The 17649-nt window shown below is 53.3% G+C and overlaps 3 protein-coding genes across 3 annotated transcripts; all 3 read left to right on the top strand.

Moving 5' to 3' along the window:
* The first annotated feature begins 1067 nt into the window (after positions 1-1067).
* LOC139783616 (uncharacterized) lies at positions 1068-4890 on the top strand. Its single transcript, XM_071722770.1, has 2 exons — positions 1068-2209; positions 2301-4890. The coding sequence occupies exons 1-2, from the start codon at positions 1068-1070 to the stop codon at positions 4888-4890; spliced, it is 3732 nt and encodes a 1243-aa protein (XP_071578871.1).
* A 7065-nt stretch (positions 4891-11955) lies between these two features.
* On the top strand, positions 11956-12603 carry LOC139783615 (uncharacterized). The gene has a single exon (XM_071722769.1). The coding sequence runs from the start codon at positions 11956-11958 to the stop codon at positions 12601-12603; it is 648 nt and encodes a 215-aa protein (XP_071578870.1).
* Positions 12604-12606: 3 nt separating this feature from the next.
* LOC139783614 (uncharacterized) lies at positions 12607-13221 on the top strand. Its single transcript, XM_071722768.1, has one exon. The coding sequence runs from the start codon at positions 12607-12609 to the stop codon at positions 13219-13221; it is 615 nt and encodes a 204-aa protein (XP_071578869.1).
* Positions 13222-17649: the final 4428 nt, after the last annotated feature.

Here is a 17649-nt window from a genome sequence, read left to right as displayed (position 1 = left end):
CGTGGTATTAGCGACGAGTACGTAGAACTTTGCAAACCGGTGCGCGTGAAAATCGGGAAACCGATCGCGAAAATCAACGACCCGTTCGCGAGGAAGTGTTGCGGATCGGATTTGTGGAGAGTCAACGTAACGAGATATCTGATCGATCGCGAAATCGGAATTCCCGATCGTCGATCGAACCGGAGGTCTCTTCAATACCAAATAGTTTGGAGAAGAGTGGCGGAGAATGGAATCTGTTACTATTGACTGAGACGCGTTAGCGGCGCTATTGCAGCATTATCTAGAGAGAGTGGTGCGACGTAAAGCGCACCGGGACTGGGATAAGTTACTGTTGTTTTTCTCTAAAATGAGGTATGAGTGACGAGTACGCAGAACTTTGCAAACCGGTGTCCAATTCTAAAATCGGAAAACCGATCGTAAAAGTTAGCGAACCGTTCGGGAGGAATGGGGATCCGCGGCGCGTCGACGTAACGAGATATCTGATCCGTCGCGAAACCGGAATCGTCGATCACCGATCGCACCGTACGTATCTCTATAACGAGATACTTGATGAAAGACTAGACATACGCGACGATGCCGGGGATGTAGTTGGTTTTAATTTCGACGTGTTAGCGTTGCTGATGTAACATTAGCGATGCGTACTCGCGAATGTACGATCGCCGTTATCCCTCGTCCGAGGAATCGGACGGCGAACTGTGCTGTTACGAGTCCATGCCCAGGTTCTCGTCCGATTCGGACGACGAATCGGCGAGAGTCGACGCGTCGTTGCCGTCAAACGTATGCGCGTCGGTGGCGAAGGAGGACGCGCGATGGAATCTAGCGACTCATCATCTGCGAAGGGAGACCGGGGCGCGAACTGCGCGCGAGCGAGCGTGGATAGAGACGACAATGGCAAACTCCGTTAGGGCGAAGGATTATATGCGTTGCCTGCCGCTCGAGTATTATTTTTACTATCAGACGGTGGACGGAGGAGAGAAGATACGTAGGATTCACACCTACAAGTCTCGTCGTCTGTTCGATCGAGTGAAATTCAGCGTTCCCGAGGGTGAAAGGCCCTTCTGGATGGGATGTGGGAACAGTGCGACGAGTTGCTCGCCGCGGACGTCCGCGACGCGGACGGGTACCGCGCGTGGGGACGACGATGCGACGAGTGTCTCCGGCTCTTGCGGGAGAGTTGTCGAGTCAGACAATCTGGGGGGCGAGGAAACACTGGAGCCGTGAACGCTCTGGTGGCTCGAATAGCGCGATTAGAAGGTTCGAGGGAGGATCTGCGCCGACGATTCGAGCGCGTCGTAGGTGCCGGTTTGGACGGTGGTAGCAGCAGCGGCGGATTTTCGTGGGTCGAGATCGATACAGCGTTCCAAAGTCGCGTACTCACCGGCGCTGTGACGAACTCTACGTACATCGAACCAGCGCGATTTCTCGAGGATGCGAAGGGCACCGTGCTCGAAAAAGTGCAGGATAATTTGAACAGACACGTGTGTCTGAAGGTTAATGTCATATTCAATGGGGAATTCGTAGCGGACGTTAAGACCGATGTGAAGAGTATCGCTACGCGGAACGAACAGCTCCTCCAAGGGTCCGATCTGGGCGAGTGGTACGAAAAGCACGTGCGCGACGCGATTCTAGCGGCGTTGGACGAATTTCAGGAACGCGACAGCGGATGGGCGTTGTCGCGAATACTCAACCTAACGGTGAACGTGAACAAGTGTAATCCCATGCGTGTGGGATGTTGGATGAAGATACCGCTAGGTATAAGACTTAAACAGGCGGTGGTCAACGTGCTGTCGGAGAACGACACGTGTTTCGCGCGCGCGGTGGTCGCGGCTCTGTATCCCGCCAAGTGGCACGCGGAACGATGCGGCTCGTATCCCGATTACGCGACGGTGCTGAATCTCGACGGGATCAAGTTTCCCATAGATTTGAAACAGATCGGAAAGTTCGAACGTCAAAACGACGTATCGATCAACGTATTTACAACTCGGGAAGGAATCGAAAAAAAAGATAAGTTCGGACGGGGCGCCGACCACAACGCGATCGTGCCTCTGCGGTTAACCGACGATAAGAGGGATAGACATGTAAATCTCCTGTATCTGCGCGATACGCTACGCGGCGTCAACAGGGGCCATTTCGCTTGGATAAAGAATCTGTCGCGATTGGTGAATTCGCAATTGACCGTGAAACGGTGCGCGAAGCACGTTTGCGATCGGTAAGTAAAAAAAAACCTGAGGAATAAGGAAACGACGCGGTGTTATTTTATGTACGCATAGTAATTGCACGCATGTTATTGTACTTCGCAGATGTCTACACTATTTCTATACGCGCGAAAAGTTGGCCGCTCACAGCGTCGACTGCGGTCGAATGAACGACTGCGCCATCGTTCTTCCGAACGAGGACGATAAGTGGCTGTCGTTCGACAATCACGACAGAAAGGAGCGACTCCCCTTCGTGGTGTACGCGGATCTGGAGTGTCTTCTCGAACAGCGGGAGAGGGAGAATGCCGAAGGAGGCGCGAGAACGAAAAGATACGCTTATCAGCGTCACGTACCGTTCAGCCTGGGCTACTATCTGTGCTGCACCTACGACGATACCGTATCCACGTACAGATATCGTCGCGGCGACGACTGCGTTTCGTGGTTCGTGAACGAGCTTCGCGTTCTCGCACGTCACGCAAAGAATAAATTCTCCACCAACATATCGATGGTAGAACTTACTGAGGACGAGAAACTCGAATTTTGGCGCGCGACGCATTGTCACGTGTGTCGGAAAGCGTTCCAACCGGAGGACAAGCGCGTGCGAGATCACTGTCATCTAAACGGACGGTACAGAGGTCCGGCGCATTCTCGTTGCAATCTGAATTACAGAAACGTGTACGTGATTCCCGTGTTCTTCCACAATCTGTCGGGTTACGACGCGCACTTTATCATCGAGAAAATCGCGAACGATTTCGAGGGTGGGGTCGAACTCCTGCCGCTTACGAAGGAAAATTACATATCTTTCTCGAAGACCGTTAAGGAGACGCAAACGGATGGGATGTGGAATCGACTCGTGAAGCTTCGATTCGTAGACTCGTACAAATTTTTAGCCGCGAGTCTCGTAACCCTGGCGTCCTATCTGGACAAGGACAAGCTGAGAATAACGCGCTCGGAGAACGCGGAATTGAGCACGGAGGATCTCGATCTGCTCACTCGCAAGGGAGTATTTCCGTACGAGTACGTCGACAGCGAAGACAAACTGCGGGAGACCGAGCTTCCGCCGCGCGAGGTCTTTTACAGCTCCCTGACCGACGAGACCGCGAGCGAGAGCGATTACGAGCACGCGACGAGGGTCTGGCGACGTTTTCGCGTGCGGGATCTCGGCGAGTACAGCGATCTGTATCTCAAGACCGACGTGCTTCTTCTGGCGGATATCTTTGAAAATTTTCGGGACACGTGTTTAGCGAGTTATGGGCTGGATCCCGCGTATTATTATACATTGCCGGGGTACACGTGGGACGCCATGTTGAGGTATACCGGCGTGCGTTTCGAGCTGCTTACCGACATCGACATGGCGATGTTCGTGGAACGCGGAATACGCGGTGGCCTCAGTCAATGTTCGCTCAGGTACGCGCGAGCCAACAACAGGCACGTACCGACGTACGACTCGTCCCAGCCCACTACGTATCTCATGTATTACGACGTGAACAATCTGTACGGTTGGGCTATGGGCGAATCACTGCCGTACGCGAATTTCCAGTGGCTCGACGACCCCGAGAATTTCGACGTGACGACCGTGCCGACGGACAGCGAGGTCGGTTACATTCTGGAGGTGGATCTCGAGTATCCGCCGGAACTGCACGACGCCCACGCGGACCTGCCGTTGTGCCCGACGCGCGATAAACCGCCCGGTAAGCGGCAGGAGAAACTGCTCGCTACTCTCTACGACAAATCGCGCTACGTGACGCACTATCGAAACCTGCAGCAATGTCTGCGACTCGGTTTGCGGCTGACGCGCGTTCGTCGAGTGCTGCGATTCGCCCAGTCACCGTGGCTTCGCGGCTACATCGAGCTGAACACGACGTTCAGGACGCGCGCGAGCAACGAGTTCGAACGGAACATGTACAAACTGATGAACAATGCCGTCTTCGGCAAAACGATGGAGAACGTGCGCGCTCACGTGGACGTGCGTCTCGTGACGCGATGGGACGGGAGATACGGCGCGGAGGCGTTGATCGCCAGGCCGAACTTTCACAGCAGAAGCGTCTTCTCGGAGAATCTGGTCGCGATCGAGCTGCGGAAGCTCGAGGTAAAATTCAACAAGCCGGTCTACGTGGGTATGTGCATTCTCGAGATATCCAAGACGCGTCTCTACGAGTTTCACTACGACTACATGGCGCCGCTCTATCGCGACCGGTGTCGAATTCTTTACACGGATACCGATAGTCTGATCTATTCGCTGGAGTGCGAAGACGCGTACGAGCGTATGAGACGCGACATAGACAGGTTCGACACGAGCGATTACGCGGAGAATAACGCGCACGGTATGCCGCGCGTCAACAAGAAGGTGCCCGGTCTGATGAAGGACGAGAACAACGGCGCGATCATGACGGAGTTTGTGGGCCTCAGGGCGAAGATGTACACCTACAGGGTACTCGGACACGACGACACCAAGAGAATAAAGGGTGTTAAAAGAAACGTAGTCGCTAAGAGGATCACGTTCGAGGATTACGTGGCGTGCCTGCGGGACGCGCGCGAGCTGAGGACGCGCCAGTCGTGCATACGCTCGACGTTGCACGAGGTTTACACCGTGTCGGAGCAAAAACTAGCTCTCAGTCCGCACGACGATAAGCGATACGTGACGTTGGACAGCGAGGAAACGCTTCCGTGGGGACATTACGGAATACAGTTGTAAAAAAGAAACAATATCATGCGCTTTCTAAAATTGTTTTATCGTAGAAAAATTAATAGTACGTAAGAAACAAACCAATAAATGTGTAAATTTTTTATTAACAATAAAATACACGTTGCGCGTATTTACGAATGTCTAATTATTTGTGTTACACTACAGACGCCTTATCTATCCAGGAATTGTGCGAACTGTCCATCCCCAGCCACTTCACGTACGCTCGATTGCCGCGCTTACGCAGGACTTTTTCCACGAGATAGACGTCGGGATCGGAGACGCGCAGCAACTCGTGTTCGTAGAATCCTCCGGCTATCGCTTCTCCGCGAACGTCTTTCAGCAGATACGTAACGGGATTGGTCTTTTGTACTTTGGCTACGCGAAATATCTCGGTGGTCCAATTGGGAGTGTAGCCCTTTTTGAAGATCGTTTTGAATTTGCTCACGCGCACCGGATCGTCGACTCGAAATCTCGCCGGCGCGGCGATCTTCGCGCGACTGTACACCGTGCGCAACAGTTTTTCGGCGACGGTGGGCGTCACGTCCGCCGGACGCATTCCGATCGTTCTGTGTCTGCGACGATTGTAATTCGACAAGAGGCGCGGCAGCGAGTCTATCCATCTGTACGATCCCTGGAGCGTGAAGAGCTTCCACATGTCGTTTTTCAACGTGCGATTGAATCTCTCCACCACCGACGCTTTCATCACCGAATACGTGGAGTAGTGATTCACCTTGCGCGCGTCGAAGATTTTGCGCGCGTCGGCGTTGTAGAATTCCTTTCCTTTGTCCGTTTGCAGATTCCTAGGGTGTCGCGCGTCCTCGCGAAAGATCTTTTCGAGAGCCGTCGCGACCTCCTTTCCGCTCTTAGTCTTGAGCGGGATCGCCCAGGCGTACTTGCTCAGCACATCGATGACCGTCAGAATGTAATTGTGACCCGCGTTTTCGCGCGAATAGGGACGCATCTCGACCACGTCGGCCTGCCACAGGTCGTCGTAACCGCGCACCACGACGCGGCGGCGAGGAAAGTTTTTTCGCGCCGGCGCGTGCAATTCCTCCACGAGTCTCCGTTTTTCCACACTCATTGCTCAAGAAGGTTCAATATACTCAGAATTCTGGCGATCTGGATTTCGTGCTTATCCATGGTATTCCTCACAGTTACGAACTGGCTTCTAAATTCTCTTATCAGATCTTTGAAGTTCTTTCTGAGCTCCGCGATCGCTCCCTCGACGTAGCCCATGTTCGTCGCGTCGGTGCCGACCTCCGGCGCGGCCACGCGTCGTATCTTGCGCTCCGACGCGTCGTACGAATCTTCGCGCAAGAGAAGCGCGTCGTTTCGAAACCTCGCGATTTCGTCTCTCAAACCCTGGTTCGCGTTTGTCACGATGACGCCCGTGAACTCTCGATCGACGGTGTTCTTCTTCTCGATCTCTTCGATCACGGCGCTCTTGAACCGTTCGATCGCGTCCTCCACGTAACTCCTGTTCGTCGCGTCGGTGTCGAACTCCGGCGCGGCCACGCGTCGTATCTTGCGCTCCGACGCGTCGTAGGAATCCTCGTTCAAACGGAGCGCGTCGTTCTTCAGCGTCGCGATTCCGCCTCTCAATTCTTCCGTCGCGTCGTTCTTCTTGATCTCTTCGATCACGACGCTCTTGAGTCGCCCGATCGCGCCCTCTACGTAGCTCTTGTTCGTCGCGTCGGTGTCGACCTCCGGCGCGGCTACTCCTCGTATCTTGCGCTCTCTCGCGTGGTAAGAGCCCTGACTCAAGCGGAGCGCGTCGTTCCTCAGCGTCGCGTCGTTCTTCTTGATCTCTTCGATCACGACGCTCTTGAGCCGCCCGATCGCGCCCTCTACGTAGCTCTTGTTCGTCGCGTCGGTGCCGACCTCCGGCGCGGCTACCCGCCGTATCTTGCGATCCCGCGCGTCGTAAGAGTTTCGATTCGAGAGAAGCGCGTCGTTCCTCACCGCCGCTATTTCGCCTGTCAATTCTTCGGTCGCGCCTCTCTTCGATCGTCCGATCGCGTCCTCGACGTAGCTCTTGTTCGTCGCGTCGGTGTCGATCTCCGGCGCGGCTACCCGCCGTATCTTGCGCTCCCTCGCGTCGTAGGAACCCTCGCTCATAAAGAGCGCGTTGTTGCGCGTGTAGTTACGCAGGGATTCGATCGAGGAGCGTAATCGCACCGTGGACGCACCGTCGATTCCGTCACCGTTGCTCCGATTTGTCAGAGACATGCCGAATTTGTTCACGGACATCGCGCGCGCGCGGGGGAGGCGCTGGAGAGCGCGCGATACGTACTGCCGTCGCGATCGACGCGACCGATCAATTTACGACGAAACCGGCCTCGCGAAGTTCCTCGATTATCGACAGAATTTCGTTGTCGTGAGCGTTGTTGCCGGCCCGACGAGAAGCGTCTAGCAGTCGAAGTCGATCGACCAGCTCGTTGGGATCGTCCCAGTGAACGTAATCGATCGCGTTGTCGGTCAGTCGCATGGCCGACGGTAGTCCGGCGCCCTTCGTAGTCCCAACTGTGTGAGACGGGTGTACGAGCGGCGCTATTATTTTTGTGTACTTGTGTCCCCTGTTACCCTTGACGGGCATGCCGGCGCTGCGACCGCGTTTGTGAGCGCTGGTGGCGAAAAGTATACTCCTGTACGTTCGTTTGTCCTTCTCCGTGTAGACGCGAGCGTTGGGAATTCGCATGAAGATCAACTCGTACAGACCGCGCGTGCCCTTGTACCGTACACCGTCGATGATCACGGAGTCATCCGGGGCCACGTCAAATCGCTTGTTACCCAGCATCGTGCCGTGCTCGCCGAGATACACTCCGTAGACGTGGTCGATCTCCTTTTTACTGTCGCCGCTCAGAAGAGCGCCCACGTACTCCCGCCCTAACGGTCCTAGTTGGCTATTCAGAGCGTCGCGACCTTCCGCCGTGCTCAAAGACTCCCTGACGGACGTCTCTAGCGCGGGGGGTGGAGTCGTAGTCTCCGAGACGATCTCGTGTTCTCTGGGTAAAAACCGGACCGAATCGGCGTGGATCGGCATGGAGCTCGCGATAGTCGTCGTCGTCGCGGGAGCCGAACTCAACCGTGCTGGACGCGACTCTCCTTTTTTTCCCGCGGTCGTCGTTGTCCTTATTGGCGTGAATACGTCGTCGTCCTCCCCGTAATCGCGCTCAAGGTCGGCGCCTGCATCGTCGTCGTCATCACCGTAGTCACTATCCTTCTTTGCTCTCTTCGTCGTTTTCATCTTTCTCGCGAGCGTAAAGCTGCCGTCGTCGTCGTCGTCGTCGTCGTCGTCAATTTTGCCCGGTCCTTTACCCCTGCGGTCCGCGTCATCGGCGAGCCGTTTCAGAGGTTTGACGATGGGCTCGTACCTCTTTTCCAGAGCGATCTCGCTCTCCATTTTTCCGACCCTGAGAGCTGCGTACTTCCTGCGAATCGAGGCGCGCGTTTTGGCTATCTCTCGCGCGGTCCTCTCTTCCGCGATCGCGCTCATACTCGCGTCGTTCGGCGAAGCGCACTGATCGGCTCTACAGCACGGCGAAGTCGTGGAACCCCCGTCTGTACCGTCCGCCTCGCAACGCGCTGTCCTTGTCTATCACGGCGAAACCGTAGGTGCGTCGCCAACACTCGCGACAGAAGGCGCGAAACTCGTCGTACGACATGTCGATGTTCACGTGATCGTCGTACACGTGCCGCAGATTGGTGCCGTCCTGCCTGAACAGGATCAACAAATTTGCGTTATCGCGCACGAGATGTTTCGGTATTTTGGCGTACGTCTGACAGAGATAGAAGCAATCGATATTCGAATGTCGACCCATAGAAAAGTACTCCCTCATTCTGTCCTGCTTGTCGCAGGCCACGTCGTCGAAGACGAAGACCGAGTCGGGAAGCGCCTCGTCGGGCGGAACGACGTCGCGATTGTCGGAGAACGCGCGATAGCTGATCTCCTCCATAGGCTCGAACAATCGTTCGAGATATCGATACTTCGGTTGTTGCAGAGATTTCGAGTACACGTATACGTTCTCGAAACGAAGACCGTGCGCTTGTTCCAGCAGACTCACCAGAACGTTCGTCTTACCGCAGTTAGAGGGACCGCAGATGATGCAACGTACGACGTTCGGCAGGAGAGGACCGTGTCTGCGCGATTCTCCGTTTCCTCCCTCGGTCGCGCCCGAGCCTGCCTGCGTTTTGCGATCCACATTCGAGACTCCTATCGTCACCGACTGTCGCACGAATCGCATTGCGCCCTCTCTCTTTCGCTCTCTCTCTCGGTCTTTTCTGCAAGCGCGCGCTCGTTCGCGCGACGAACGCGCCCGAGCGCCGGGGCGGGGAGGGCAGCACGGACGTCGTTTTGTTTCGTCGCGCGTGCGCAAACGCCTCGCGCGCAAGTATAAGTAGCGCAAGCGCGTCGTCGTATCCGTAGAAATTCGATCTCAAAAGCAACGAATCGTTTGCGCGCGCGTCGGTGATCGAGATGTTTCCCATCCTACTGACGGACTGGCGCGATATTCTCGATCTAACGGCCGAGGAGCTGGAATTCGTTCCGAAGATCGTTCTGTTGCGTAAATTTGAAAAATACGTGCAACTGCTGTGGGACCGTTTGCCCGAACATATAAAAGCGGATCCCGAGGTGCAGAGATATCGCTCGTGTATGGAACATTACAATCGTCCGTGGCAGCGAACGCACATAGACGGTCCACCGCCGCTCGTCAAGGACTGCTACGAGTGCAACCGCGCGCTCGCTCTGAACGGTGAGTCGTCGAAACGTTTCCGTTCGAATTGAGAAGAAGAAAAAACCCTCCCGCAACCGCGACCGAATGCGCGGCGCCGGTCTACTCGATCGCGCGATAAACGCTCTTCCCTTCGAGCTGCATATACCCGGCTATCAGTTTTGCGGACCGGTACGCGTCTAGCGAAGAGACTAGCGCGCGGCGACAAAGGCATCAATCCGTTGGACGCGGCGTGTCGCGAGCACGACATAGCGTATTCGCGAAGCGGCGAGCTCGCCGAACGACACGTCGCCGATCGACTGCTCGCCGAGAGGGCGCGCGAGCGCGTCACCGCGAAGGACTCGCCGGTCAGTGAGAGACTCGCCGCGGCGGCCGTATGGGCGGCTATGAAAGCGAAGACGAAACTGGGCATGGGTATGGAAAGGAAAAAAGGAAGAAAGAGGAAAGGAACGGGGAGAAACGCAAAGACGAGGAGGAAGAGGCGGAGGATACTTCCGACGGCGAAACGCGGCGGCTTCTTGCCTTTTCTACCGATGTTGGGTGCGCTCGGTTCCTTGATCGGTGGCGCGGCCGGCGTGGCCAAGGCGGTGAGCGCCGGCAAAGCGGCGCGACGGGAACTCGAGGAACTGCAGCGACACAATCGCGCGATGGAGGGTCGCGGGCTGTACCTCACGCCGTATAAGAAGCGCGGAGGTGGCGCGAGGAGAATCGCCGAAAAAAAAAAAATTTCGCGGAAGAAGGCGACGTTAGCGGCGACGTCGGATCTGCCGCCGTACGGCGTCACGACGAACGAGCAGCTCGATCGATCGGCGCGTCGCCTACGCATACCGTTCTTCCGTGGGGTGTTCATGCGCGACGCTCTGCCGACGAGGGTGCGACACGCGGAGTGCGGCATCGTGAATCTCGACGACGCGGCGGGTCCGGGCACGCATTGGGTCGCTTACGCGAAGAAAGGGAACGCGGCGATCTACTTCGACGCGTTCGGAAATCTCCGTCCGCCGAGGGATCTCGCGCGATATCTCGGCGGTGGCGGCGAGAGCGCGATCGTGACGTACAATCGTCGCGCGTTCCAGACGTTCGAGCAGAGAATCTGCGGACAGCTGTGCCTGCGATTTCTTCGCGAGATCGATTGGGGGAGCGGTGGCTAACGATCGACGTTCTCCCGCGATGTCGCTGACGCTCACGTTGACCGGAACCAGCAGCGTTCTCACGGCGAGTCGCTTTCCCGCTTTGGATCTGAGCGACGGCGTGTACGAGCTGGGTTTGGCGACTTTTGAGACGTACAATTCGATACCGAACGTTACGCCGGCGAACAATCGATTCTACTTCGGCGAGGACGACCGGAAGATCGTCGTTCCGGAAGGGTCGTACGAGCTGCAAGCCGTGAGCAGATATCTGCGCGCCGCTCTTCTTCATCGCGAACGGCGCGCCCGCGAGAGAGAGAAAGAGAAAGAGAAGAGAGAAAAACTGCAGGCCGATGGCGCTGGACGGGTAAAAGAAAATAAACGAACGGAGAAGAACGACGACGACGATAACGACGACGCTTATCGCATATACGAGGACGAAGACGACGACGACGGTTATGGCATATACGGGGACAACGACGGCAAGAACGACGACGATGACGGCGGCGATAGAACGATACTCGCTCTTCGCGCCAACGAGAATACCATGAGGAGCGAGATAAAGTGCGCCTACAGAGTGAATTTTACAAAACCGAACAACATCGTTCTCTTTTGGGTTTCTCGCGCGATCGTATCCTAAAACCGAACAAATGGTACGTTTCCGACGGACCCGTTGACGTCATGAGCGTGAACATAATTCGCATCGAATGCAGCATCACCACGGGAGCGTACAGCAACGGACGCTCGGTGCACGCGATACACGAATTCGCGCCGAAAGTTCCACCGGGATATAAACTGTCGGAGACTCCGACGCAGATCATTTACCTCCAGATCGTCGCGCGAAACGTCACCGATATCACGGTGCGAATCGTGGACCAGAACGATCGATTGATCGACTTTCGCGGCGAGGAGATAACGATTAGACTGCACGTACGTCGTCGCCGCAGTTAGTGTGTGTGTGTGCGCGCGTATCTCAGCGACCTGAAGAGAGAGAGAGCGAGAGGGATGCTCGTTCTGAACGGATCGAGCGCGGATTGTACGAACGAGCGAGCTAGCCCGTTCTACGACGTAATCGAAAGCGTAAGGAAGATAAGAGGTGGCGGTGGTGGTGGTCGAGGAGGAAAGAGAACCGTTCTCAGCAACGCCAACGTCAGGTTCCTACGATCGCTGGGTCTCGCCGTGAGAAACGCGTCGTTTCTACTTTGAAAGGAAAGACCATGGCCGACATCCTGAGTATCGGCGGTGAGCCGATCTTCGACGAGCGCATCGTCGGAATCGAGACTCACACGTATAACCCGTACGTGAACACGACGTTCGGGCACAACGACGAGATACGAATACCCATACAGCAACAGGATCTGTATACGCTGCCGTGCGACAGTTTTCTGTACGTCGAGGGACGACTCTATGACGACGGCGTGGGCGCGACGACGTCGGAAGCGACGGATGCTCAAAGGCAATACGCGAAATTGGTCAACAACTGCGTGGCGTTTATGTTCGACGAGATTCGATACGAACTCGACGGCGTGGAGATCGACCGGTGTAGAAACGTCGGCATAACCAGCACGATAAAGAACTACGCGTCGCTGACCGCCGAACGAGCCAGGAGACTGCAGAACGCCGGATGGAGTTATCCGACGAACGAATCGAATCTGAACGACGCGTCCCATCAATTCAACTTTTGCGTACCTTTGAATATTTTTTTGGGTTTCTGCGAGGACTACAGACGCGTGGTGATAAACGCGCGACACGAACTTATCCTGATACGCGCTCGGAACGACGTCAACTGCGTCGTAGATCTGAAAAAAACCGTGCCGAGAGATCCCGCCAAGGATCCTAAAATTACGCTACTGAAGGTGCAATGACGTATGCCGCACGTGGCGTTAAACGACGTGACTAAATTGTCGCTTTTGCGAACGTTGGAGAGCGGACGATTTTTGAGCGTGGGCTTTCGCTCTTGGGACTTGTACGAATTTCCTCTGCTGCAGAGCACGACCAAGCATTCGTGGGCCGTGAAAGCCGCGCCGCAGTTGGAGAATCCGCGATACGTCATATTCGCGCTGCAGACCGGACGGCGAAACGAATTCACGGAGGACTCCTCGAGGTTCGATCATTGCGCGCTCGCCAACGTGAAATTGTATCTCAACTCGGAATTCTATCCCTACGACGACGTGAACGCGGATTTCGAAAGCGACAAGTTCGCCGTGCTGTACGAGATGTACGCGAAATTTCGAGGAGCGTACTACGGGGAAAGTCGCGACGACGCGCTCTTTTCCCCGCGCGACTTCGCGCGAGTAGCGCCGCTCGTGGTGATCGATTGTTCCCGGCAGAACGAAGCGGTGAAGAGCGCCACCGTGGACGTGCGCATCGAATTCGAATGCAAGGAAAACGTTCCGCCGAAGACCACCGTCTTTTGTCTCATTGTTCACGATCGCGTCATCGAGTACGGTCCGCTGACCAATGTGGTGCGCAAAATCATCTAGCGGAAATGGCGATTGTAGGATACCACACCCCGGAAACGGGAGATATATATATAAAGACGGAGATCCTTCGATCGTTCCTCAGATCCCGTTAAGAACGAGCAGTTTGAGCGTGAATTGTTCGACGCGCACCGACTCGATGGCCGCAGCGGCAACGACGATCTTCGTCGACCTGCAAGGATTCGTGGTGAGCGACAGATTCGTCGCGAAGGAGGTGGCCGTGCTCCGAAGCGAGACGCGCGAACTCGCGCATCACGTGTTTCGCGCGCCGATGAAGTGGGACCTGCTCACGAACGCCGAAAAAGCAAGGGCCAACTGGCTGATGGCGAACCATCACGGCCTCCGTTGGAAAGACGGGGACGTGGACTATCGCCTAGCCAGGTCGATTATTCGACGCGCGGTGTGCGACGACCTGGGCGAGGGAGAAGAGACGCCCGGCGCGCGAATATACGTGAAAGGCCTCGAGAAGAAGAGGTGGCTGGAGGAGATTCTCGGCGACGTCGACGCGACGATCGAGACCATCGACGCCGAGTACGACGACATCGATCGGCTGGAGTTTCTTCGCGTCGATCGCACGTTTCGCTGCGGACGCCATCAACGGTGCTGCGCGATGGTGAACGTGATGAAGTTGCGCGACTGATGGAACGAGCGACGCGAGTGTCTCTCCAGCATCGACTCCACGGATCAAATATAAATGTGTATCCATCCATCCATCTATATATGTATATATTGTAATCATTAACAAAAAGATCTATCTATCTATCTATACTTTATTCAATAAAAAAAGATCTATCTATCTATCTATATTTTATTCAATAAAAAAACTGATGCAAAATCAACGAGGAAAGTTATTCATTATTCGCATACCTACACCATACGTATAATCGTACTCGATAACGCCGAGCGCGATAGCGTCGAGCGCGCGAGCGACGAGCGTGATGCGTAAGCGAACGAGAGCGTCGAACTCCGAAGAAGAACGGTAACGATAACGCCGAGCGCGCGAAACTGTCAATGAGCGCGGAGTCGGGAGCGTCGAGCGGAAGCGCGATATCGGCGGCGGGAGCGTCTAATCTCGTTGCTGTTCACGCGTATTTATCTTTATATAATAGTTATTTAATATTATATTCATCCAATATTATATTTATTCTTGTATATTATATACTACTTATTTACTACTTTATACTTATTGCTTCCTCATAGAGGAGGTTTTGTTTTCGTAAATTCGTATATGAATCTTTGATTGCGTATAAAGTTTGCTCTATTCAACCGAATTAAAAAAAATTATATATATATAAAATAGGAGTAGAAGAAACCAAAGAAAGGATATTTGACATATAGTGTTGTAACATAATCTTTTTCTATCTATAATAATATAAATGACATTAAAATCTTTATTGTTTGATATAATTATATACATAACAATATAATTTTATCCAATTTATTATGAAGAGAGCTAACCCCTTTATATTATGTTATATTTTTATTTTATAGTAGGGGAGACCGGGGCTAAAAGGTCAACGGGGTTGAAGTGTCAAATCAAATATCTCGGAACCTGTATATTGTGCGAACTCGCTATTAACATTGTAAACGCTGCTTATGGTACCCATGTGACCAACGGAGTTTTGGCAGGTTACCTGCCGTATTATGATTTTTACGAGGGCAAACGTGTTTTCGGAAGGTGAAAGTGAAATTTTCTGCGCGTGGAAATTTTGTAATATCTGCAATAATATTTGCTCTCCAAATCTCGAGGTACGTGATTATAAAGAGTAATGCATGCTGAACACGATCCAGTGTATTTCATTATCGTGATGTCTAATATTTCGTGGGCGATCAAACCTGAAACTTGTGTTTGGGGCTAATCAGTTCAGTAAGCACCCGGGGCTGGTCAGTCACTGTGGCGCGCCGGGCGCACGACTTCAGCTCACGGCGAATTCGCCAATTTCAGGTTAGGTTTCCTTGAGCGTGATTCTGTCTTCCCTTGCACGTGCGTCAGTTGTATAGGAGGGAATAGTACGCACGTATCGTCGCAAAACGGGTGTTTGGCCGACCGAAAAGATGGCGGACCGTTGTTTTTGAGATCGCTCAGCAGCTCACGGCACGTCGGCGAGGTACGGCGAGGCACGGCACGGCTCTGAGATCCCGCGATTTCCGCGCGAGAGTTGACATGCCGCGCGCGCGGTAGATCGTCGTTGTTGGTCGTTGTGTCAGTGACAGTCGCGCGTGCGACCGCATCGGTCCAGCGGTTCGCCGCATCGTCTCGGCGTCATTGTCGCCGGCGTTGTAGTGGTGGTGGTGTCGGTGGTGGTCATCGTCGTCGTCGTCGTCGTCGTCGTGGTGGTCATCGTCGTCGTCGTCGTCGTCGTCGTCGTCGTCGTCGTCATCGTCGTCGTCGTCGTGGTGGTCGTGGCCGTCGTCGTCGTCGTCGTCGTCGTCGGCGCGTCGAGGAATCGGCGCGCGGACGCCGTCGAGTCGGTAAATGGTCGCGCTCCCCGCTAGCTTTTTCTAACCCCCTGTCGCTATTTATCGCTCCCCGCGAGAAACGCGGCTTGGTTAGGTTGCTCGAGGGTCCGCGCTGATCCTATGGCACCGGAACTCCGTCACGCGTGTTCCCCGTGGTTGCCCGCGTTGACAATATGACGTGCCGTTGGGGAGTTTACGATTTGGTTAACCTCTGTATTCACGTGCCTAAATTGTTTTATGGAATAGGTAAAACAATTATTTTTTAATGTTTCGCATAAAAATTTTAAATAAATTTTTATATTTTTCTCTTAAAAAACAATTATTAAAATGTATCCTATCATTTTTCAGGATTAGCTGTACGTATATGTATTGAAAATGCAGTGTGACTGATCAGCCCCGGGGGGGTGACGCTTAAACCCCGGCATTTTTGAGATTTCAATTTTTGCACCGTTGTCGTTTTTGCTCTATACCGGTTAAACAAAGCGACGTAGATAAAAATTTCCTTAATAAATTTTGTAGCTAAAGGTTCACTCTTTACAGTGGTATACCACATTTAACTTCAATTATTTATTTTGTTGTTAAAAATCGGCTCCGAAAAAAAACTGACCTTTTAGCCCCGGTCTCCCCTATATTATGTTATATTATATTATGTTATATTATATTATAGTATATTATGTTATATTATATACTACTTATTTACTATTTTTTATTTTTTTACATATTATTTCTTGTTAGAAACGGAGGGCCAGCCCTCGACGACGTCGTCCTCGAAGTCGACGTCAATCAAGTTGATATCAATATTGCCGCGACCGCTCTCATCCTCCTCGTCGTCGTCGTCGTCGTCGTTGTTGTCTTCGTTGTCGTTGTCATCGTTGCCGTCGCAGCACGTATCGGGACGCTTCGCCGATGAATCGAGTCGCGCCGCGTCCCGATACATGCTGCGAATCCTCGCAGCGTACAAACGCATGTGGTTCCTGGATTTTTTTAACACCGCTCCGATGAGTCCTCTTCACAAAAAATACATATTATTAAAATTATATATAAATGAATATATATAAGTGAATTTATAAATAAATATATAACTGAATATATAAGTAAATTTATAAATAAATAAATAAATATATAAATGAATATATAACAATATAATTTTACATTTGCATACTCACATTCGATCGAACATCCGTGCGTCCTCGTCGACGCGGATCGTGACTTGCAGACAGGGCGGCGCTCCATCGACGATATTTCTAAGGCGATGCTGCAGCTGCAGCACCGCCTCGTGTAAGTCGTCCGTAGCCCTAGCTACGGACGTTGCCTGGATTTGCGCCAATTCGCACACTCCTTTCAGTTTGGATATTTTGTCCATTACGTGTTCTTAGGAATAATTCACGTCACTAGCTCGAAAAACTGTAAACGAACTACACCCGAGTCTAGCCTCGAGTCCTTATATATATCGAGGATGCGCAATCGAAGAAGGATGCGGAATCAAAGAAGGGATGCGCAATCATAAAGGATATTGCGTGTGTAATTAAAACTATGTAAAAAATTGACCTTTTGCACACAGGAAGAGATGCATTTTTCTAATCAAACCGACTCATCCACCGGAATCGTCAACGCATTTCTTCCACCCCGAGACCCCCGCCGCCACCTGTCCGCGCTATCGGTAGCGAGCATGCCCGTGTAAGTCGCTCGTATCGCGACGCATCGTCATCGTCCATAAAAAAAGCAGGATATTGTGCAATAAAAAAACTATTTTTAGAAACTTTGCACAGAGGAAAAAATGCATTTTTTTAATCAAACCGGACTCATCCGCCGGAATCGACGCATTTTTTCTACCGCGAGACCCCGCCGCCACCTGTCCGCGCTATCGGCAACGAGCGTCACCGCGTAAACCGCGCGTCGCGATCGCGCTCATATCGCGAAACGCCGTTATCGCAGTTCCGCCGTTTCTCTCGCTCTCTCTCGCCCTCGACG

The sequence above is a fragment of the Temnothorax nylanderi genome, unplaced genomic scaffold, assembly GCF_030848795.1.
Source record: "Temnothorax nylanderi isolate EJ_2023f unplaced genomic scaffold, tnyl_v1.0 TNYL_tig0522_pilon, whole genome shotgun sequence".
In the NCBI taxonomy this organism is placed as follows: Eukaryota; Metazoa; Arthropoda; class Insecta; order Hymenoptera; family Formicidae; genus Temnothorax; species Temnothorax nylanderi.
The sequence above is the reverse complement of the archived record's forward strand: the minus strand, read 5'-3'. Positions and strand labels throughout refer to the sequence as shown.